The sequence below is a fragment of the Lissotriton vulgaris genome, chromosome 11 (assembly GCF_964263255.1).
Source record: "Lissotriton vulgaris chromosome 11, aLisVul1.2, whole genome shotgun sequence".
NCBI lineage: Eukaryota > Metazoa > Chordata > Amphibia > Caudata > Salamandridae > Lissotriton > Lissotriton vulgaris.
The window spans coordinates 1,009,652,124-1,009,677,427 of record NC_141699.1 but is presented as its reverse complement, the minus strand read 5'-3'; the positions used below and the strand labels follow the sequence as shown (position 1 = coordinate 1,009,677,427).

General features: G+C 43.5%; 1 protein-coding gene across 1 annotated transcript in view; it reads right to left on the bottom strand.

Moving 5' to 3' along the window:
• Positions 1-9,609: 9,609 nt before the first annotated feature.
• LOC147683931 (transient receptor potential cation channel subfamily V member 6-like) overlaps positions 9,610-25,304 on the bottom strand; it is a 176,561-nt gene continuing 160,866 nt past the window's right edge. The window contains exons 13-14 of the mRNA XM_086944922.1: positions 15,755-15,864; positions 9,610-10,089 (exon numbers count right to left, since the gene is read on the bottom strand). Of these exons, the coding sequence (XP_086801048.1) occupies positions 9,951-10,089; positions 15,755-15,864 (249 nt within the window). The 3' untranslated portion in view covers positions 9,610-9,950. The remainder of the gene's footprint in view (positions 10,090-15,754; positions 15,865-25,304) is intronic.

Genomic DNA, 25,304 nt, shown 5'->3' with positions numbered 1-25,304 from the left:
CCAACCTTGCTACGCCATTTAAGCCTTTAATGAAAAAAGCCAATAAATCTACCACCGACCTGTCTAATCTCCGACCAATTTCTCTCCTCCCAGTTTTGGGTAAAATAACTGAGCAGATAGTATATCAAGAATTAAAAAACTTTGTCGATACTAATAATATCTTACACCCCCAACAGTCAGGTTTTCGACCTAGACATTCGACCGAAACTGCCCTTTTGGAGCTCACTGATTCTATTAAATTTTTACAGGATGAGGGTACAAATGCTGTCTTAATCTTGTTGGACCTCACAGCAGCATTTGACACCATCTCTCATGAAATCCTGATTGATAGGTTGAGATGTATAGGCGTAACAGACGTTGCCTTGGCTTGGACAGTGTCCTTTTTGACCAATTGATCCCAAACTGTCTCTCTGGGCCCTTTTCTATCCAACAAAAAAAAGGTTTTATCCGGGGTCCCGCAAGGCTCCATCTTAAGCCCATTACTATTCAATATTTATATGGTCCCCCTTATTGCATTGATAGAGTCATACGGGATACTTGTAACATCATATGCTGATGACACCCAAGTTGTGGTTTCTATGGATAAAAACTCCACTAATGCGGAACAAAATTTCAAGACCTGTTTGACGGAGGTTTTCCGATGGATGGACAACAATCACTTAAAATGTAACGCCAACAAAACAGAGATCTTACCGCTAGGTAAAGAGGTCCACCTCTGCCCTAAGGACTGGTGGCCTGAGGATTCACCTGTTCCTCCCCATTCAGTGGAAACTGCAAGAAATCTAGGGGTCTTATTTGATTCTGGTCTCTGCTTTGACCAACACGTAAGGAACCTGGCAGGAAGCTGCTTTAGTATCATTAAATCATTAAAGAAGTTCTTTGACTTCCTGCCTACTGACTCTAGAAAGACGGTAGAAGTTGCTCTGATACTATCGCGCTTAGATTATTGCAATGGCCTGATGGCCGGGGTGAAAAAAGCCACGTTAAAAAAACGTCAGAATGTGCAACAAGCAGCAGCAAGATTGGTACTTAAATTACCAAGAAGATCCTCTGCTTCGGCTGCGCTTCAGACCTTACATTGGCTACCTCTACACAAGAGGATCCGGTTGAAGATCTTGTTGACCTCTTTTACAGCCCTTAATAAGACAGGCCCGAGGTATCTTGTGGGACATTTCGCGCGCTACGATCCTTTGCGTTGCCTGAGGTCGTCAGGCGGTAATCTAATTCACATCCCTAGATTCAAGTATAAAACCAAGGGAGGTAGGACCTTCACCATACTGGCTTCCAAGGCATGGAATGCCATGCCCAAAGACATCAGACTCCTTGCTCAGGAGAACGTCTTCAGGAAGCATTTAAAAACCTGGATTTACAGTTTGTCAGATGGATTTGTAATGGCTGACATTTAGGTTTACCATTGTATTGTACACTTGTTTCAGCGCCAGGATGTTCCTTTCGGAACGACAGTTAGCGCTTTAGAAATACCCCATACAAATACAAATACAAAGAACACCCCAGCAGGACTTGGGGTAAGAAACAAGAAACCTTGATTTAGAGGCGGCATGAAGCCTTTGAAACACCAGTGAGAAGGAGGAAGCAAGAAACAGCAGGGATCGTGCCTCCTCCCATTGAGTATCAAGATCTGTTGCCAAGAGACTCCGGGCACTGGATGAAGATCCAACTGAGGGAGCGGAAGAAATGGACACCAGTAGCCAGGAGGAGGTAAATAGTGGGTCTCCTCCTGGCCTTGACCAAGACTAACTTGTAGTGTCCCAAGAGCAGGCCTACACAACATCTTGGCCTGGGCACAGCCTCTCTGTATCTCCCAAGACCTCCATTTCATCTCGGCCTCCAGCTGCACCCTGTGCCCAGGCAGCATCTCCCTCTCATAGTGCCTACCCAGAACAACTAGAGTTGAGAGACTATTCTGCCCGACACCCCACACACTCTTGTGCAACCCACTGTCTTTCCCCGAGTATTAGTCCTTGGTTGCTCAAAGTGATCTGTGACTTAGCTGGGATTCCTTTTCCTCTTCGGATGGTGGTCTGCATGCTTAATTCAGCATGCGGGCTGAAGAAGTTAAAGAGGACAAAAACAGATCCTCTGGTGTGACCAGTGTAGATATTGTTGGACGTGAATGGGTGTCAGTTGTATTGGATTGGTTACACATTCGTGTAATTCTCCTATTCCCTTCCATGCCGAGGTCTCCACGCTGGTAGCAGAGGTTTGTCAATGTGTGCGGAGGTCTCAGCTATCACAGTTGGAGGTTCTGCAAAGTGTGCAGAATTTAAAATACATTCATAAATCCACTAGTAGTAAGTACAGAGTTGTATTTTATGTTTTTAAGACTCCGCCCCCTTAATTCTGGAGTTGGAGACATGCAAGTCTATATAGGTAGTAACTTTACACTCTGATTTGATAGCTAACCCAAAGTATTAAAGTTACTACGAAGTGAAATAGCAAACTTACATGTGTAAGTTAATTACTCTCAAGTGTAAGTTACTATTGTGAATAATCCCTTAAATACTTAACGCAGTGCATTAAATGGCACCCAAAACACAAATGGGCATTCTCTACTTCACCCCTTTAATACTATAGAGACTATCCTACAATATGATTTGCTGCTTTTTCTAACCTTTACTCATAAAATGGACAACCCATGTTTTAGAGCATCCTCTCACCATTCCTATAAAAACAAGCGTATTTTGTGTTTGTGAATCCCCACCTACCTGGCCACAAAAAAATCAAAATAGAAACTCCTCATATTAAAGGTGAAAGCAAGAAAGTGCTCCTTTTGTGTTTCAAAGGTATCCTTTCATTAGGTGGTAGCCGATAGTGGTGCGTGCAGCCCGATAGTGGTGCGTAAGCCTTCTGCAGGTTTTTCATGGTTGTCCATACACTGGTTCACCGCACAAATAACACACACGTACAAATTAAACACACACAATGTGGCTGACACAACCTAAACTTTCCTTGACTTTTCCTTACAAATACATTTTTGTTCAGTAATTGAATTCCTTTTCTTCATCTAACAGGGTGATGGGACTGAGATATCAGCATTCATGGGCAATGCCAAACTTTGGTTCTTTACGTGTGTCTTGACTTGGAACGTTACTGGAGTGACAAGGCAAGTAGTAACAACAACAAAGTTATGTCTTATGAAGACATATGTCCTTTTTACATTTCCTTTGGGTCACAATGAATTGCTAAAGCCATCATTTGGGTACAATCCATAGGAGCAAAAGCAAACATGGATAGCTGCCTAGGACAGTAAATTCTACCATATTCATTTATTAGCCTTTGCAAATTAGAGAAATGGATTAGTCAGATAAGCTGCTTTGTTAGTTTCCCTCATCTGCTTTGTTTGGCCAAACCAGCTCCCCATATACACACTCATTTCACATATGCTAGTGAGGGACACTTAGGCCCATATTAGTAATAGAGCGCACTGTCTTTGTTTGTGCCACGGCGAACCTTTAACACCTTAGCAGCTATGGAACGTCCAGCTCCAGTGCTGAACGTTCCATTGCGCAGGTGCAGTTGGAACGTCCAACGGCCTGACGGCAGCACTCCCGAGGTAGTGGTGCCGTCGGCCGTTGGACGGGCGCAGCACTTAAGGTGTTAAACAAGTCCGCTGGGTGCAAACAGGGGCAATGCACCCTACTGCAATGAAAGCGCAGCCCCAGGGCAGTGCATTCAGTAAAATACAGAGCAGGTGTTTCAAAGCTGCTCCATGTTTCACAGTGCAGGCGGCAACATAATTGAACTTTTAAGAGGAGAGAGAGATCCCCTTGCAGTGACCACACCAGGCTGCAAGTGGATTTCTGGGCTGGGTCAACCATCTTGAGGCACACTGTCAGTGCACCTCCTAAGGGCATTTTTGCCCCTATGACCCAGTCAATAATACGGCCCGGGAGCAGAGTCAAAGTGATTCCCTCATTTTCATGGGGCTACACCCCTTGCAAATGACTGAAATACCTCTGAAGCTAGTGCTGGCACTATAAGCGCTCCAGCCCTATTTGTATTACAGAAGGGGGAGGGGAAGCACCTGCAGCCCCATCTGAAATCCCACAGTGGCCCCCTCCCAGCGTAAAAAGCTGGCGCACATGCCTGTTGCGCCCCTGAGCGGTACAAAAGGGGGGTGGTGATGGACTGAGCATCTGAATCAATCAAACACCCACACACAGTCAAAAGATCTGGGTTTAATCCATCACCGTTCTTTAGCCCACTCCGCCACCCCAGTTCAGACATGGCTATATGGAAATCAGTCTGACCCTGTGCCTCATGGGAACAGTCCAGCCCTGGGCACTATTTCTATTATGGCCCCTGTATGGCTCATCACTTTCAGCGCCTACTTCATCTCTCATAATTACATCTCTCCTGTGTGTAAATAGCATAAGTGTGGCACAGGCATTTACATCAGAGTTCAGTACCAAAATATGTGACCCTGGGCTGGACCCAATTCCTTTGCTGAACAAACATACACTTGCAGAAAAAATATAAACAAATCTTTTCACACAACTACGAATCATCACTGTATGAGCATTCATCCTTTTCTGGCTGCAGAAGTTCCCACTTATTTAAAAAAATAAAACTGTAGACACAACTGTTTAACATAAACGTTTTTGAAATATTTTTTACTGAGGACAATGCCATACAAAATTAGAACACATATTTGCTCATATAAATATTGCATTGAACAAGACATTGTTTGCATCAAAGAAAACAAAGATACCTCTAAGAATCATACTGAATGATAAACATTATCCTACAAAATGCAAGCTCATGTAACTCAAGCTTGTGTTTTATTACAACATACCTAAGGCTTAATCTAATAGTGGCATCAAGTGGAAATAGAGGAATAAACATAAACGTTTGTTTCCTGTCTTAAGTGAGGTTTCTCAGTGCTGGGTATCAAAGGCTTGTTTCTGACCATTGCCAAATGGACGCCACTCGTTTTTTAAAATTTTTACATGTTATGACTTATCAAATTCCTTTATATTTGATTGACAGCATTATCGGTGTTGTTCATTTCATAATATCGAACATTTGAGAATTTTTTCCGCTTCTATTGTAGTCTTCTATATATATAAAACTTCAGTTTTGTTCGGCTTTTCCATAATATGCTCAATTTTCATGAGTTATACCATCAATCGTAGCAACATCAGTCGGAGATCATGGTTTTTATGAAGCTCGGCTCAGTTTATAAAACAGAATACAACGTGCATGCAGTGCGGGCTCTTGGGCACAAGGAGGCGCGTGCGCACTCGCTCAGTTTGATTGTCTTTAGCAAAGGAGTCAGAGCAGGTAAGTTCCATGTTCTTTCCACTTGATGGCTCGATTAAGCCACTCGCCATAGAATGAGAATGAATCACTGGCCAGTTAAAAGTCTTTTCCTCTTTTTTTTTATATAAAGGAAATTGAAATATTGTCTCAATTTATCTCGACACCATATCTGAATGTATTTTTTAATCTGAAATGCAACATCTTTCATGCAATAACATCATTTGGTTATGATCAATTTTTTAAAAATCATTCGCAAATAATATTTTTGAACATTGAAAACCATTTTCGACACATTGGCTCTAAAAACATATCACATAGATAGCACAAAATCTTTGTTGCCTTGGGGAAAGGCATTACTAATTTGTATTTGTGATGCTTGCCATAAAATAAAATAGTACATGATTGTCGAACGCGACACATTAGATTTTCATTTAAATTTTAGATGCCTAAGAATTTTTTCATCAGTGCTTTTCTGAATATATACACACACACCTTTAGAGGTAGGAAACCTATCCTTTCACCCTAAAGCTGTGTACATAGTTTACGGACGTAGATGGATATTACCGGTTTTATTGATTTATTGCATTGTAGGATGCTACCATCATCTTATTTGTCCTGATAAGGACCCTCCAAATAATTAACTGTTGGGGGTCAAAACTTTAACATAATTTAACATATTGGCTGGACATATAGGGGCCGATTACGATGTTGGTCATAAAGCCTCCGACCTTAGGCCGGAGGCTTTACGACCAACATCGTCGGTTTCACTTCCGACCGACTGATTACGATACTGTCTTTTGGAATTGAACCCTCCCGGTCATTCCGTCTGGCTTCCAGTAGCAACCGGTCCATAATCCATATGGACGGCGGTCCGGATTAGGATGCTTGGCTTCCAGAAGGGTTTCCATGCTGGCCTTTACAACAAGAAATTCGTTCTTAACTATGACCTGTGGATTATCTTTGATTCTTGGCAACATGTCTGGACCAGTGATGGTACCGTTGCTGATTGAATTATCTTTCTAATGAATTTTTATGTATGGAATACGCTGTACTTTTACACTCTTGCACTTTACCCATCACGTTTTATAACTACTGTGTTTTAAATTGTCTATATTGTATATGTACTTTTATGGTTTGAATCAAAACCGAAATAAAGTCTCTATTGAATTGAATTGAAATGTACGGATATATAAATGTAAAGCTATTGTAGAAGTGACCTTTTCCCTGCCTTGGTGATTAATTAAGAGCTTTTTATAGGTGGTTTGATTGTCTATTATATAATTTATTAGGTTTTTATTGTGTTTTATATTGTGCTTATGGTTACAATATTCGTACAATCTACATATTAATTGTTTGTAATGGGCTACTTTTTATGGCTATTTATGCCAAATAGAAATATATATAACAACAACAACATCTGCACCTTTACATTTGTTTCACTGATCATATGCACTATGCTGTCACATGGACCACCTGCTTGTTCAATTCTAATTCAGTGATTCACTTCTGTCCCCGCACATTAATCGTTCACGTTGTCACCTTCTATTTAATGACAATTGTTACGCCGTAAACCCCTTTTTAACCATCCATCAATGTCACCTTGCAAACTAATTGCTGCATCATGTATGACTGGTTTCGTACTATGCCAATTATCACAGTATTGTTCGGAGCTCCACTTGACCAAGGTTAAACCACTCCTATGTTCCTTTATTACCAAATTTTCACTCCCCGTATGTATGTGAATTCAACACTAATATGCACCAACTGTGCATGGAATGTATCTTAGCACCAATTGTTGTCTATATGTATCCTTAACCGTCTCCCACTACTTTTAATGCGAATGCCCATTTGCCTTTCCCCCCCCCCCCATTTTCCCGGTAGGCATCAGAGGCTTCAATTATTAGGCATAAGAATTATGTCCTGATGATGATCTGTGTACCAAGTTAACGGATCGAAACGCTGTCGACTCCAAATAACACCTTATACAAAACTAAATATGTACTACTAAATGTAAAGGTGTTGATTATGTTCTGATGCAAATCCAGGTACCTCACGCTCTTGCCTACAAGCCCTTTTGTTCTAGTTTTGTCACTGTATGTCAGTTGCACATGTGTTAAGCTGGGTGCAGGCTTGTACACTACGTTGTGAACTGTTGTGTAACATTCTTAACAATCATCTATAAGTAAACACTAGTCCGCTGTCCGGCTGGACAAGTCCCTATCAATATAGCTACGACTGTGTCTATATTTATTAATTGTGTATATTCCTCCTTAATGGGACCACTGTTCTTTGAATAGCATTATCCCCAAGGTCCCGTTCGACTTAATTGGGTCTACTTGTTGTTTCTAATATAAAAGAAAAGTCAGGCACAGATAAGCATAGAGGCTTGGTTGATGCAGGCAAAGGCTCATGCATTTTTACGGCCAAATGAATTAATATTGGGCCTGGTTTTTCCACACCTGGGAATGCCCAGTACAGGAACATCAATTCACTTGTCATCGCAACAAGAGGTATCCTGCTCAGAGATATTGCTGTGTCGGACTCTTAATGAAAGACTAACTGCTGTAAATAACAGGAGTTAATAATTGATTTAATGGTACTCAGTTTACTGACCTCAGAAGAATGAAAAGTTAAGTTGCCCATGCCAAGACATCTCATCAAAGGTGAAAATAAGAAATACTACCTTAGGGATGAGTGACAATTTCCAGTTAGATTCGACACCCAGTTTGTTTTTTACATCAATGATGCTGGCCGATGCTTATTTTACTGGTGTAGGTGAGGATGTCATGGCCATAAGCCCTCTCAATTATGTATTTCCTCTGGCTACCTATAATTTTTGAAGCCACAAATGTGCCTGTCACAGGGAGGCAAACCTTGAAAATAATCTACACTTATACCCAGACCTCCTCTACGTGATTTTGAGGAGGATCTACAAGCCTTCCAAACGTGTGTCAAGTGCATTTTAAACCTTTGGGAATAACCCTGGAATACTTAGTGGACGTTGCCTAAATGTGCAATGCCCACTTCTCTGACACTTACCTCTTACCACACTTGTCCCTCATGGGTGACCAACATTCCTGGGTTACACATGCTTTAGTTGAGAAATTTTTCCAGGAGTAAGTGAGACTTACTCCCCAAAAAGCTGTTGTGATTTTGTGATATTTATCTGTAAACTGTCCCCTGAACATGATAGATCCTGATATATATACATATATGTACGCACACGCACACACATATATATATATATATATGTATGTGTGTGTGTACATATATGTGTTTGTGTGTATATATATATGTGTGTGTGTACATGCGTGTGTGCAAATACATGTATATATATATTGTGTGTGTGTATATATATGTATGTATGTACGTATGTATATATATATATATATATATATATATACATATACACATACAAACAAACAAACAAAACCAAGGGTGTCCCCCAATAGAGATGTCACACCTGATGGGGAACCCGCACAAGAACCTGCGGCAGCGGCAGCCAGCATTCAGCCTCCAACTTCCCATGCAATTGCCAAACGTGCTTCAAGCCATTAGCCCTTGATCACTAGCTGGCATCAACATCGCAGAGGCAAGCCTGAATTTCGGAACACCTTTATTTATTTAACACAGTCCCGCCCCTATAGGCGTCATCAGGCAAGGAATTCTGGTCAAAGTAGTCCGTATACCTGTGGTGACCGCAGTTTCATTTAAACCCAAGTAGATATATTTATGTTTAACAGTTAACATACCCAGTTTAAAAGTATACCATTTTGGTACAATGTAAATTCACTTTGAAACATATTTTTAGAAACCCATTTTGGAGAACCCCAAAAATTGAAAAATCCATTTAATGGAGGAACGCGATGACTGAAAAAATATGGGACGCAGTATTAATATTATAGTGGGAAAAAAAGAAGTAAGGCGACAATTATATATATATAGGCTGCAAGGGGAATGGGCTAAGAAAACAAATTAAGGTATGGAAGGGCCTCTTCAAAAAAAGTAGGGCATGGGGAGGTGCAAAATAAACGAAATTTACAACTGAAGGATGGAGGATGAGGCATGTATATACAAAATGGGGGAATGAAGGGATAGGTTTGAGGTAGAAGAAGCATGTTTTTGAAAAAGCAATGGAAAGAGGGAAGGGGTTCACTGTGGTGGTGCCAGAACAGCAACTTAACCTCATGCGCGCTAGCGGAATTCCGCTCGTACGCTGAGATTTTTTAAAACGCATGTTACGTGACGAGCTGGGCTCGTCATCAGCGTGCGAGGAGGCTACGCCATGACGAGCCCAGCTCGTCATCAGCGTGGAAGGGGTTAAAAAAGAAAGTGAAATGTCACCCAAGGACATGACATTGAAAGTTACAGGGTAAAGGGATAAAATATCAATGTAAACCTTGTGGAGAAACCAACAGAGTGAGCCCATGGATGGGCATTTCAACATTATAGAAAGGCATTATAGATATTGGAGTCTACTTATTGGGAAATGCCATTCATCTTGAATAAATTTTATTAAACTGTTGGGGCGAAAAGGTTTGTCATTACTGGAATTCTATGAGTTTGTTTTTCACACACAACCACTTATTTCACATGGTTAGGGTATGACATTACACACGCGGTAATACAGTAGAAAAAACCAAATTCATACAGGCATTACAAAAAGCCTATAAAGATGTCGATTCGTCCACATCATTGAGGCGTGCAATCTTTGCTATATTTTTTCTGATAATATTCCAGCACACAGCGGATCGAGATGCTCCCACTCCGGTAGTTAGAGACAATTCGCTGCTAATTTCTTCAACGCTGGAAATGTGAATGAAATTGAAGATATGTCACATGGTGCCCACTTTGACCGGAAACAATCAGATAGTCTTACTTAGCCACCATTCTGTCTCATGCCTGGAGCAAACTGCTTTAATTCTTAAAAAGGTAATTTAGAGTGCAAAATCTCCAGGTCAATATATTATCTTCAGCATAAGCATTAATTAAGTTTTGAATCACCCAAAAAACATTTTGCGCCTAAAAGGAATACTGCAAAATAAAAATACAGCAATGCAATTTCTAAATGTATTTAGTTGTAAAATTATACCAGACTTATTTACTGTATTCACAGTCTGCATACTACCTGTACAAAATATGTGAATTCAATATAAATATAGCTACACATAATTGTCATAGTTGTAATAAATATGTCCTAAATCACTGACAAATTTATTTGAAACATAAAAATTGTCTCAATCAAATACTTACATGTTTGATACTGTAGTGATTGTCAGTTTTGTAATGTATGTAACAATGAACATTCCTAAACTTACCCACCTGTTCAAACACTCACTTAGACAATACAGAGATGAGTGAATACCCCCCCTCCCCTGCTGCGGCGACCAAAGTTACAAAAACACAGGCCATCATGGGGCATGGCTACCTAAAGAGCAACATGGCCACATTCTAGCCAAACTGCATTCTTGTGTGGCCTAATCTGAGGAAACATACTTTTATGTAGAGTCAGGGGCTGCTGTATGGAATGGTAGGAGATTTGTGAGACAGAGAGAAGACAAGATGGTAAAGTCACTCAGCCCCTAGGAAGACTTTTTGGCAAAGAAGGGATGCCTCCTCTGGTCTCCTGCATGTCTCCTTGCGCGTGCAAGAACGCCTACCAGAGAACGACAAGCAGATTGCAATGCAAGTGTGTGGAATCTCCTGATGCAACCATCTGAGGGGTCTGAGAGCAGTTGGGTTGAAGGATGTGGAAGCGTGGCCATGGAGATCTGGTAAGCCGCAGGCCTATGGCCCCGATGCAGAGGAGGGGTAGCTGAGGTGGGGCATTGGACAGTGAGGTAGAAACTGGTGACCCAACAATGATGTGCCTCAAAGTGCTTAGCAGGAATTTAACCTCATAGCTGCTATGGAACGTTCAGCTCCAGTGCTGGACGTTCCATTGAGCAGGTGAGGTTCGAACGTTCAACGGCCGACGGCAGCACTAAGGAGGTAGTGGTGCCGTCGGCCGCTGAACGTGCGCAGCACCTAAGGGGCTAAATAAACAAGATATATTATGTGAAGGTTGAACTGGTAGAGAGTGGGACAAAATACTGTTGTTCAAATGCATGGAGCTCAGAGTACATAAACAGGAGCAAATCTTGTGGCTCCTCTTAATAGAAAATGCTGGTTGTCTTCGAAAGAACACGATTATTGATAACGGCTATCTCTCCGAACCTTTTTGGGGTTTGATAGAAGATTGAGTTGATTTCTTATTGGATCTTCTCTGCTGGCACTCAACATATTGAAGAACAACGGGTAAAGATACATATACATAGCAATAGAAAACATTGAACAGACTGGAGAAGCATGCTCAGAAATCCAAAGGAGAATGTATCAGAAGTGAGTGACGTCACACCCCTTCGACAGGAAGCAAGGGACCAACAAAATGAGTCCTCACTGAGGGATGCGCTTCAGGCGGTTCCCTCCTCCAGGACAGTGCTGGATCATAAATAGACACAATCACTGAGGTGACCTGTTATGGGCAGATGTTGAGAAAATAAACAAGAGAATAAGATCTATTGAAATGGGACTCTGAACCGGTGTACCTAATTCAACTCAAGGGCTGTGTGAAACAGTTGATGAGTGATACCCAGTCCCGGACTGGCCTTAGCGGGCACCGGGTGTTTCCTCAGTGGGCCGGAAGGGTGGGGTCTGGTTTTGGACCGGTGGGGGCCGGTTTTGCAGCACTGCTGCAAAATCGTCCCCTTGTAATAAAAGGCCACACAATAGCGGTGTTCCAGCCAGGACCCCTGGACTGGTTGGACCTAATTGCAGGGGCTGGTTTGTGATCCCCGTCTGGCCCAGTTATGCCGCAGAAAATGTCGGCTGCAGAAATTAGATCTAAGAACAATAAAGTTCACTCTATTGGAATTTTAAAAAATGTGGAAAATCCATGTAGTGGCTGCATTGGGGCATTTATCCCTTTCAACTGATAGGAGCTCAAGCTCCCTGGAGGGCACATTATCCATAATAAAGAGTCCTTGCAGCTTTTGTTGGAGGCAAGCTGGGAGTAGTCACATTATAATTTTGATCCACTCCAGGTGGTTTCATGGCTAGCAATTTGTTCTTTGTTTATTCAGTTTCATGGCAGCAGTGGTATGGGTTGTTGTGCCACGAAGAAAAATGCCCCACCTACTGAAAAATGACCATAGTGTGAATGCAGAGGGTCCCGGTGCTACTGTACCTGCTGCCCTAATGATAGCTGTGCCCCTATTTATTTTCCGGTTCATATTTGCTTTGATGCTATGTCATATCGTTTTTACAGATATTTTCATAGGTCTGCAATTATAATGTAGGCCAAATATATCATGGAGGTCTGTGAGCTGAAACAGGACTCTTTACCTGCAGCCAAGACTGCATCTGTTCATCTGATGACAGTCTCCAGGTGACATGGGCCTATTCTATAGGATTATTCGAAGGTGACAAGCTGTCCAAAAGCGCAGCATTGGTATTTGTATAAAATTAACTGCAGAGGGCTAATCTCAAGTACATGATGCTATTTCTTGCAACATCGAGACTAGTTAGGTACATAGATACTGGATGGTCGACATTAACCATGAGGGCGCCATCTCAGACTATGATGAGTTAATGCCCAAGGAATATGGAATAACTGTGTGGAACCAGTTTGTCCTAATGGAATTCCCAATTCCATGGGGATTCCACACACCTAAACACCACTCATCCATGGACCCTCAAATAGCCTGACCACCCCTGCTTTGAACATATATTAATTGTTAGCAGCAGTGCCAGTGTGGGCTTCGGGGTGGGTGATGGCTTCTAGAGGATAGGGTAGGAGGGTAGCAGTGGGAAGGATGTTGCCTGGCAGTGTTCCCTCCAGGCATTAGAAGGGGTACCGTGGGAGCCAGGGCTGGACTACGGTTGCAGCCCAATCCCAAAGCGACATTACCTGCTGAATTTTCCAGCTAGTAAAATTGTGTCTGGTGTTCCTGCACCCTGACAATCTATCTGGATACTAGAACACTGGGCCACTTATAGTTAAATGAGCAAAATTCCTGCTTAAGGCCTGGACCACATTGACTGTAATTAAAGCCAAGGCACAAAATAAATGCAGGACCAAGAGGGTGGCAATTTTGATGAACATGTTGATACCACCGGTGAATGACAAGACTTGAATAGTCGCGGAGCAATGAAAGGTACATGGGGACGTGAAGGTACACTAGTGATAGCACTGTACCTTCCTCCCAGACTACATCATGGGGCTTTAGATAAAGCAGATGTACACAAGGCTGGAGGGGCCGGCTGAGATGTTTATTTATTTGCCCCCAGAATGGTGGTCCATTGATGCACTGATACCTTTCCAGAAGCATATGAAACCATGCTCTGTTACTAGTAACATTAGGGGACAAAAGTAAACCAGATGTGCAAATATGCAAGTTAAAATGTAGTGGAAGCATTGTTCGGACAAACGTTAAAGGATATAGTAACTGAAAAAATAGTATCTCCCTCACTGGGTAGAGTCTACAGATGCCCCTGATCCCTGCTGGGTTAACTCCTTCCATGCTCATGACGAGCTGAGCTCGTCATGAGCTTCGGCGCTCCGGTGCTCATAACGAGCTCAGCTCGTCATGAGCCGTGGAACGCTCGCATGCGGGGATAATTCCCCTGCTGTGCTGAGCATTCCACGGGAACGGGTGTGGTCATGACGAGCTGAGCTCGTCATGAGCACAGGAGCGCCTGTGCCTCATGACGAGCTCAGCTCGTCATGAGCATGCAGGCGTCGTGCGCGCCCCCCTCCCCACCAGCACTGCAGGAAAATAACCCCCGCAGCGAAATGGTTAAGAGGGAGTCCAGCCTCCTGCATCGTAAACTAATGTTGTTAAACTGAACCTTTTACAACATTTTAATACCAATGGCCCCTGAACTACCCTCTGCTTCATTGCAGGCTCCCATCAGACTATAATGCAACTGCAGCCTTGGATGTGTCATTTGTACATTGCAACCCCCGTGTCCAATCCTGTGGCGATTGGGCTCAGAAAGAAGGAAAAACAGCATTAGCAAAGCAAATGGGCCTCGACTACAAGGCAAGAGCTATTAGCTTTGTCAATGTTTAGCCTTGTTGTACAGAGGTGCAGCTGCGGTGCAGTATGGCAAACAAAAAAGCATTGGCAAAGCCAATAGGTCTCGTTTACGAGAGCTAGCGGCTTTGGCTATGTTTTTAGCAATGTTGTACAGCTGCCCAGCTGCTTTGCACAATGGCTGAGAGTAAAAGAAAAAAGTGCTATGATGTGGCCAGGGCTCTATGTGATTTCTTCACAGAGAAGCAGTTTCAATGAAATACCCTTACTGATGAATTAATTTCATCCCTGAAGCCCGAAAGTCCTTTCTACCCCAAAATTCCACCCTCCCTGAACCATAAAATCACTCACTACCCCTAACTCCACCCATTCCTGGACCCTAAAAACCGCTGTCAAAAGCCCACCCATCACATACCCCTTAAAACACCTCAGCAAACCCTAACTCCACTCATTACTGAACACAAAAAAATCCCTCACAGCCCTTGAACACCAGCCATACATGACCCATAAGAACTCCTCATCACCTAAACTACTCAGCCCTGACCATTGAAACTCCTCACCACCCTATACTCCACTCCATCCTAAACCCTAAAAACTCTTCCCCACTCCAGCCGCAACCCTTAAATGAACCTTAAAAAGCCTCACTAGCCCTTAACTCCGCCCGTCCATGAAACCTAAATACCCTTACACCTCCACCCATCTCTAAAACCTAAAAAGGCCTCACACACCTGAAAACCATTCATCCATGAACCTCCAAATAGCCTTTCCACCCATGCACTCCACCCACCTCTGAACCCTAAACCTCATTTTCAATGCTCAAACTCCAGTTATTCCTGATCCCTAAAATCCCCTCATCTCCCTAAACATTACCCATCCATGAGACCAAAAAACCCACAGTATTTCTCAATTTTAAACTTTCAGCCACATTACAGAGCAGCCATGCTGCTGTACTACACGAATAGAAAGATTGACAAAGAAAGACACAACCAGCATTAGTTGCATTATAGTACTTTTTTTGTTTTTGTTTTTACTTTCAGGCAGGCTGCGCTGCTGTACAAAATTGGAAAAAACGTTGACAAAGTCAATAGCTCTCCTAGACAAGACCTATTGGCTTTGCCAATGCTTTATTCTTAAACAATATATATATATATATATATATATATACATATATATATATATATATACATATATTGTTTTTTAAAACCTCGTTGTTGTACAGGAGGACTAAACAGTGACAAAACAAATAGCTATTGTTTTGTATGTAAGACCTATTGGCTTTGCCAGTGCATGTTAATGTTTCTGAAAGTCTTTAGTAGATTAGCATGTCCAGACTCACTATCCATCGAATTAGAGATAAATATGGGGTAAATCATTTTTGAATCAGATATTCTTACCCAAAGTACCGCTTCTTGTCATCGAAACCCAAGGATTTTCCAGAAATTCCAGACTCTTTTTTCAAGAATTTGGGAAGTCGCCGTTCCAGCAAAAGAATTGTAGCAGCAATCTGCACCATAAAATAGAACATGCATGTATTCAAAGGCTGCTTCAGGATCATTTTTAGTTAACTTTCAGTCATAAATCTGACAGTGATATAAGGGTTTTTAGGCAGAATATTCATAGGCTATGATTAACAAAGATTTTCTAGAAAAGAAGTAGTGTCAGGTCCAAAAAAGTTTTTAATGAATCATAAAAGTATAGGTATTATGTAAGAGAATAATTGCTGGGGCCCAAAGTTTTGTTCAAATGTCCACAGTCAGTGCTTTGAAATGTCAGAGTGACGAATACCAAGGCTGCTTACTCTTGGTTCCACCTCATGCCTCTTTCTTACCCCACCAGACAGTCCCTTCCCCTTTATCACATTCCTGTAGGTGTTTTCAGCCCTGATTTCTTGCTGGAAACGAGAAAGGAAGAGAAGTACTAGCAAAACAACAGGAGACCATGTCACCTTCAAAATGGCACTCAACCAGTACCACTGCCTCCTGGGAGAAACAAAGAAGAATGCTGTAGCAGACCGCATAGAAGCAAGCACAAACCACAGCAAGGAACTCTTCGCCATCATGAAGGAATTCTCCAACCCTGCAGCCACGGAGAATGACATTCCCCTGTCCCAAGAATTGTGTGACACCATGGTGGGGAGAACCCTCTCAATCTAGATTCCGAGCCAATCATAGTACAAAGTCAGCCCTGATCGCAGCCACTGATGACATCAGGGCCCTCCGGGACTGCAGCAAAACTGCAGCCCTAATACTACTTGACCTGTCAGCCATACTTTGCGATTGTCGCCCACCACATCTTGATCAACAGACTGAACCAAATCAGAATCCAGGGAAACACCCTCAAATTGATCGCCTCATACCTCACCTGAAAAACCCAAAGAATCTGTGTGCCACAATTCACCTTGGAACCCAAGAAGATCATCTGCAGCATCTCACAAGGGTATTCCCTCAGCCCCACCCTCTACAAAACACGTTCATGACTCTCCTCGCCAACACCATCAGATCACACAGACTCAACATCATCTCCTATGCTGATGACACCCAGCTCATCCTCTTGCTGTCAAAAGACCCCTCTGCCACCAGAGACATCTTCCACAGATGTACAATGAGCGTCGCCAGCTGGATGAAGGACAAGTGTCTTCAGCTCAACACGGACAAGATGGAAGTCCTCATCTTTGGGAAAATCACCTTGCCACGGATCGACATTTGGTGGCCTACTGAACTCGTCCCTTCCCCTGCACCACCAGACCAGGCCCGCAACTTCAGCATTAGCTTAGACATGAACTTATCTGTGCTGAAACAGATAACTACAGTCTTGTCCGCCTGCTTCCACAGCCTACGCTTACACTGTAATATTTTCAGGTTGCTCCCAATCAACACCAGAAGGACCGTCACTTAAGCTCTTGCCACATGCAGGCTGGACTATGGGAACACAACCTACGTAGGAATCACTGCATGCCTCCTTAAGAGACTACAGCCAATACATAGCTCACCGGCAAGACTCATCCTCAACATCCCCAGACGGACTCTCCTCACCCCGCACCACAAGAAGCCACACTGGCTCCCGATCCATTAGAGATGCCAGTTTAAGATGCTGACCCATGCATACAAAGCTGTGCACAAGAACGGGCCAGCATACATCAACAAACTAATGACCTTCCACCAACCGACCAGACACATGTGATCCACCTCCCTCTTTCTCATAGACACGTGAGATCCACCTCCCTCTTCTTTCTCATAGACACCCCCCAGTTCTGCTGAGCCAACAACAGAGGACGCACATTCTCTCACCTTGAAGCCAAAGCCTGCAAGACCTTCCCCTGCACCGTAAGTACGCCGCATCACTTCAGGATTTCAGGGAATGACTCAAGATTTGGCTGTTTGAATGAACCGAGCACCACAAAGCAGCTAGCAACTCTGTGCCTTGAGACCCTCACAGGTGATTTGCCATGCTCTATAGATCTTGATTGATTGATCACTGTTTTTCCATCTTTCTCTTTCTTCCCACTTTACGTCAAAGTTAGATTTTGAAAAATAAGTGCTGGTGCCCAAAAATGAGTGCCGGTTTGTCCCACTTTCAACCACAGGCTCACATCAGGCACTGTACAGACACATACCCAAGCCACTGGATGTTTATGGTAATATGAAATCCACCTGGATTTAAATAAGTGGTCATATTTTTTGTTTAAGTGTTGACTTATTGGGGATGCTTTCCAGGTGAGATATCTTTCCATTAATTTTACTTAAAAATGTAACATCTATTCCAATTTACACCTATATTACTTATGCTTCCATGATTTGGCTACATTTCGACAATCCCTTTTCTCTGAAAGATACCCGCTTTGTACAAACACAGATATCTGATTTGCTTTTCAAATATAATTCTTAGCAAAAAACATCATCAAAACATTTTCAATCGAATTAAATACATTACAATTATTTCTTTTCAATCTGTTCTGCACTTATCTCTGTTTAACACTATTCTTTACACACTCTCAAAACCTCTTCCACACACTTGCATTGGAGGCATTTTGCCATCATCACTGTTATATCATTTATTAGTTTGCAGAAGTCACTAATTTCTTTTTCAATGTTGTTTTTGAAAAGGGGGCATCCCATACAGAGTGTCAGAGGGGCGCTGAAGGAGCAAGAATGTAAATTTGCATGTCCACTCACAATGTAATAACGTTTTGAGTTTCCATAAAGTTTTAGGCATAAACTTTAAAAATGTATCAGATGATAGAATTTACACCTAAAACAATCTGGTTTATGATTGTACATTACGTTTGGAGAAGTATATAAATGTCCCCACTTTTGTAAGATGTGTGCAAGAAGGGTATTTAAAAATAGTTTTTTAGTATAGTAATAATGTTGAAAAAGCATGAAAGGGCACATTGTTAAACATGCATATGTGTAATAGGTACAATATACACAAACAGGGTATTAAAAATTCCCATAAATCACCATGCCCTGTTAACGCCTCTAAATGCTGACTCTAGTAGGCTTGTGGGTCGTATTTTGCGACCGACTTGTTTGATATACATGAAGTAGGTCGAATTGCAGTCCACTAAGAATTGGTATAGAACATAGGTCGGTTCGCAAAATATCATTAGACTCGCTAAATGTCTGTGTGCAAATTGCGACCACTTTTAAAGAATACAATGTCAGTACATCTGTCCCCTAGTCCCTTGTTGTTGGGCAGGAGCAGCAGGATTGGAGTCCCACTGTACATCACCACACAAACTGTTAAAGGATTCTGACAAAGCTCAGCGTACAGTGCCCCGGGTCGGGGAATCCCGTTCAGGAGGTAGATCCATCTCATACCTTGCCCCCTTGTGTTGGAACCAGCTACCCACTCACATATGGCAATGTACTGATCACCTTAAATTCTGAAAACTGAGCTGCTTCCGGTCTAAAGGTTCCAACTTTATCTGAGTCCTGTGCTGCGCCGATACACCCCTCCCGGGGTGAATTGTGCGCCTTACAAGTTAAATGAACATAACATTCAACAAAACCATGGGGCATATTATCAAGGGGGTTTATCTCCGCTTTTTTGGCTTTAAAAGCCAAGAAAGCGGAGATAAAATGATCTCCCTATTACCTAGCTGTCGCCAACACCAGTTAGCGACAGCTAGTAGGAGAAAGCGACCTTCTTGGGCCCCACTTTGCATGTCAGTGATATTTATCACTAATGACATGCAAAGTGGGCGTGCCAAGATGTTAGCGACTGAAAACAGTCGTCAACATCGCTATCTCCTATTACCAACTTTTGGAGATATTCGCGCTAAGCGGGAATATCTCCAAAAGCTAACACCTGCCCCTGAGCAGTTCTTAGCCATGTTATCGAATGGTAGGTGGATAACATGGCTAAGAGCATTAGCTCAGTAATGCATGAATATCGCTGACTTTTCAGCGATATTCATGCATTTCGGCCGATTTTTATCGCTTAGGAGATAAAAATCGCCGCAGCTCGGCGATAAAAATATTGCCGCTAAGCCAACATAGCGATACTTATCGCTAGTTGTTGCTATTATGCCCCCATGTTATTTAATACCTTATCACTGATCCATGTTTCTTTTCCTAACGCCAACAGCATGAAACAGAGTGCAGAAAGTATCTGCAACAGGGAGGAGATAAGCCGCCACCGGGTACTTTGAGCATGACATTTAACTTTGTTATCTACTGCATCAATATGTCTAGGATGTATCAGTGGCGTTCTGTTGGGTTTCTCTGGGCAACATCTCCATGTTCCAGAGTCAGAGGGAGCAGCACGCCTCATGCTGGAATGGATGAGACTTCACCTTCCACTGTGTCCCGGCATCAATCATTCTCCTTAGCTTCAATGCAGACCAAGACACACCTTTCCCTGTCCACAGTGCTGTCCTGGAGGTCAACAGTCATGAGATTCCCTGCGGGTCTAGTAGCTGCACTCAAGCCAAGGCCAGATGTTATCAGGTGAGTCAAAATGCCAGAAGTGTTCCTAGAGGAGCATTCTCTTTTTAAACAAACGTCATTGATTTTGTGATTCATACATTCCATACAGATGCATCATTTATATCACTTTAGACATAGTTACACTCTTAAGGTTACAACAACTGTATATTGTAGAGTGTGATCAATGGGTATACATAGGAGCGGATGAAAGCTTGTGTGACGCATCAGAAAGTATTCGTGGCTTAAGATAGTACATCAAATAATTCTCCATCCCTACCCCCGCTTGGCTCACCACATTACTATTTACGAGACGGTCGTTAATTTGATATCCATTGGGAATCAGTACCTGGTCCACCAGCTCCACACCTTATGTGTCTATAATCGTAGGCAGACTCAGGTTTGCATTGTAGTAGCTGGTTCCCAGAGTAGCAAGGCGATACAGATGGTCTATATAGTGATATTGTGTTGGAAGGTCAGTAGTCTTGAAGGCTTCCAAAATCATGTCCCAGTCCAGTGAGATTGGAGTTTTTCTCAGATCTCCTTACTCTGTCCTCCGTATTGCCGCGCTCTCCGTTTTCCCCCAGCAGATTACCTCCTCGTGCCAGTTTAATATGCTAGGTGGCAAAGCTGATTTGCATCTCATAGTTCTGGAACTCTTTGCAATAAGTAAGGTCAAGTCTGCAAATCTCGCCTGTACTTTCTGGTTCTTGGAACAAAAGTGTAAGCACACTGTACAGCTTTCTGTCATGTTTCAGAGTGTACTCCTGGTCACCGCTCTGATTGTGTCCGAGACCTGTGCCCAAAAGATGGAAAGAAGCATATGCATTTGGGCGGTGTCTGTGGACTGGCATCTTGGGCGATTTTCCCGTGTGTCAGGGTACATTTTGTTTAGTCGATGAGGCATGAGGTAGGCCTTATGTACTATCATGTACGGTATAAATTAACATTTTGCATTGCGTGATAGTTTTTTTGGGTTTTCTAATAGAGAATCCCAGTCCCCATCTTGCAGTTTCCTTCCTAAGTCTCTGTCCCGTTCTCCTTCAGTCGTACAAGAGACGTTGCAGCATGTGTGCAGATGCCGCGATAGAGCCATCAGATGACGGCTATTGCCCTTTAGATATAGGGAGTGAAGGAATTTATATGTAGGGGTTCAGTGTTAGCAGGGGACCAGTGTTTTCTGATGAATCTAGTAATATTTGCATGCAGAAGGAATAGTGATCCGAGAACTCCTTCTTCATGAGCAAAGTCCTTGTGATTTAGCAATACTCCATCAGCAAGCAACTTTTGGTAATAGTGGAGCTGTTGGTGGGACCTTGCTCTGGGGCATTAGTAATGTGTGTAGAGTTCATTGGAACAAGGCATATGGTGCATAATCCTAGTTTGTGTGAGTTGCGTCCAACAAGCCAGTATGCAAGCCATTGCAACTGTCTTGCTAAGCAATATACTCGAAAGTCAGAATCTCCCATTCCCCCTTTGTCTGTCCCTAATTGCAGCTTTTAAAGACCTTCCTGTATGCAGCCTTTACCCCATATTAGCTCAGATAGTAGGGTGTTTAGGACTGTAAAATATGCAACTGGTATCACTATTGGGAGGTTGGTAAAATAATGTAGTCGTGGGAGCATGACCATTTTGGAGATTGCTATATGCCCTGCTACCGATAGGGGGAGGAATATCCAGAGGTTACGGGGTATGGAGGGCGGAGGCTGCTTTTTGGAGATTACCTTCCTATTGATCTTGTGGTGTCCTATGTATTTGGATGTCTAGGTATTTAAAGGTGGTAGGTACGACCTAGATGCATAGAGCCCAAATGGTATTGTTGTTGGCTGTAAATTGTTTTTCTTAGAGGAGCATTCTCTATCATGCTATGAATAGTATCCTGTGTTTTAGCTGTGTCTCGCAGTTCATTCTTAACCACATTGATTGTGCAGCTTTGCTTCTTACTGCTGGTTAAAGTCAGGTAAAAAAAACAGAATCTTAGCTTTATCATGGGATAGGGATAGGAGTGATCTTGAAGCCTGCAGGATTTCATCCATATCGATGTAGTTTAGGAGTCATGTCATTATCATGCTGGGGAATCTCCAGGTTTCGTCAAAGGGGACAGTGTCCTGTGATTCTCTTCCACAGAGAAAAAGGCAGAGTGACCTTTGTGTTTGATTACATGGAGTATCAAGCCTTCAGCACAAATATTTGTGCTTGGGCCCTTTTGTTCCTCTGGGACACCAACTAAGCATGCTTTATTGCTCCAAGAGTTGCCTTCTTCATCTTCAACTTTTGCTGCTAGGAATCTGGACTCACCTCGCAAGCACATGAGAGCATTTTTGACAGTTAAATCATATCATCTGATGATGGTTGTGCTTTTCTTTCCCACTGTGTCCACGCCTTAATACAATGCGTCCACGCAATAATACAACTCTTGAAGTCTGCTTGTTACAGATTTATGTCTATGGCTACAGTGCCCACCTATTGTTCTGGGGCTGTCCTTGTATTTTGTGCTAATAATTATTCAAGGAGTGAGGGTTCTGATGCAGAGCTGCCCATTTTTCTGCCCACCTTTTGGTATGTACAACTTATCAACACAGCCTAGTTCAGTGGGTGAACTGCTATTGAATCTGTTGGTATGTCACTGGTTTGGAGACACCATTTGCCATAGCCCCCCCAAAAGCCAACCAACAATTTGTTGTAGCACAAAAGGGTGCAGACAAATGCAGAAGAAGAAATAGGCACAACAGCCTTTTTAGATGCAACATATCTACAGGGGATCCTCTGCCAGAAGTGGGTTCTGCTTTGGCTAGGGGCACTGTCCACCTAGCAGGGTGGCAGATTTTTCCAAGGTGCTTTGCTAAGTCTACAGTATTTGGTACAGTGGTCATCAGGCAATTTCCCCCAGGCCCACAAGACCAACCGGATCATCTGTGGCCTTTCCCTTCAGCCCACCAGAGGAGGCCAATACCAGCAGGCACAAAACCTCTCTTTCCTAGCACTGTCTACAAGTCAGGTCACTCTAGAGCCAAGGATCTGGCCTCATCAATTGGCCCTGAAAAATATCTCCCGGCCAGGACCTGAGGCTACATCATCAGTCAAGTGTCCTCCTCTAGTCCAGCCATGGGTCGGCTCACCCTATTAGCAAGCACTGGTGTTCGGGTCACAGGTGCCCAGAGTTTGCATTGAGAGGAGGGGAAGAGGGCAGCACTATCATAGGCATCACTGATCTGTGCCCCAGTAGTCTGCATGTTTCCCCTGATCTCCTGGGGGGCAAAGAGTGGCAGGATGATAGAGATGTTCATGGCCCAGTCCGGCGAAGGTCCTCCTATAATGGTTCCATCACTCTCAGCATTCAAGCATTGGCCCTGTTGCCATGCCTTTGTGATCTAGTTTCTATTTTGCTTGTACTGAGCAACCTAAAATGTTTAGAACAAGCTCCACCCCTAAAAAGGGCACCTTATTGTTTTCTTGCCTGCTGCTGCGCTGAAGAAACCGACTGTGGACTGTGCTGCTGTGCTGTCCTGCGGGGGCTGCCCTGCTCACCTGAGAGGAGATCCTTGCTGGGGGTTTGAACTGTAGGAGAATGCCACCTTGCTCCGCGCCCCCCCCAGCCTGCCGCGAGGGATCCTAGGACTACGAGTTCCATCAGCCCCAGTGCACGACACAGCGCCGGGAGCACCTGAGGCTCGTTAGCCTCACAGCATTTAACATCTTGCAGGACTGTGCTGCTGTGCTGTGCTGCGGGGGCTGCCCTGCTCACCTGAGAGGAGATCCTTGCTGGGGGTTTGAACTGTAGGAGAACGCCACCTTGCTCCGCGCCCCCCCCTGCCTGCCACGAGGGATCCTAGGACTACGAGTCCCATCAGCCCCAGTACACGACACAGCGCCGGGAGCACCTGAGGCTTGTTAGGCCCCTCCCCTCCTCATTATATTACTGACTGCCTACCACGCGGCGCGGGACGCACGCGGGCGGTCGCCGGGTGAAGCCCGGAACAAGGGCGGGACCGTCTGTGGCCGTCAAGGGCTGAAGGGGGCAGGGCTGGGCCACCCCTCTTGCCCCCTGGAAGTGACTCGTATTGACTTGGTACTTTTTTAATCTTCTCTTTAGTGGTTACGTACCCATTTTACTTGTTTATTCAAACAGTCATAGCTTGCCCTATTCGCCTCTTTACACGAGTAGGGACTGATTAATATATTATCTTTTATTCAGTTGTCTAAATACGTTGTTTAATTGTTTTATAAATTTCGGATAGTAGGGAACTTTTCTTCATGGCTCATGCAATGAGCAGCATGGGAAAAAACAATAAGTCCTCCACCTCACGCCCTATGACTAGGCAATTAGCGGCCATGACCCAACCACTCCCGAGCCTCACAGCCATTGATAAAATGCTCCAAAAAACAATAGGAGTAGTAGCAACGGCCATCGAAAACACCGAAAGGCGCCTATCATATACCCCTGTAATGGTCCCCCCTCAGTTAGTGGGGGACATTTCTGTAGCTACAGCTAATCCCTCCAAATCTATTTAATTCCTTATGTCCTCATTTTCAGAGCTACCTTGTGCCCAGATGGTGCCGGATGTGAATGTCTCTGCCACGGTTTACCCGCTCCCTCCACACCCAGTAGGCAGAAAGGTCCCTAAACCATACCCCAGACGTAAGAAGCCGAAACCTGGAAGAAAACAAGTTATTCGGTCAGTATCTCCACCTGCTTGCTCGCAGCCTGAGCCTCCGTCTTCTCCTCCTCCCACTGCACCACCTGTCTGGGCTACTCATTTAGTAATTGACCTCCAGGCCTATATCGACCAGCGTATTGGCTCCCACTTTAAATCCTTGTTCTCTAGGATAGAAAGACTTTTCTCTCTTATTAACAATAAAGGCTCGGGGAGAGCTCAGCCAACTAGTTCATCGGGGAACTCGGATATTAGAAAGGGTTCTGGTCCTACTTTGATTGCCCACACGGGCACGGGTCCAGGCGACAGTACTCTTACTGCCAAACCCACACATGTCATGGCTCATACATCTCTGCAGAATC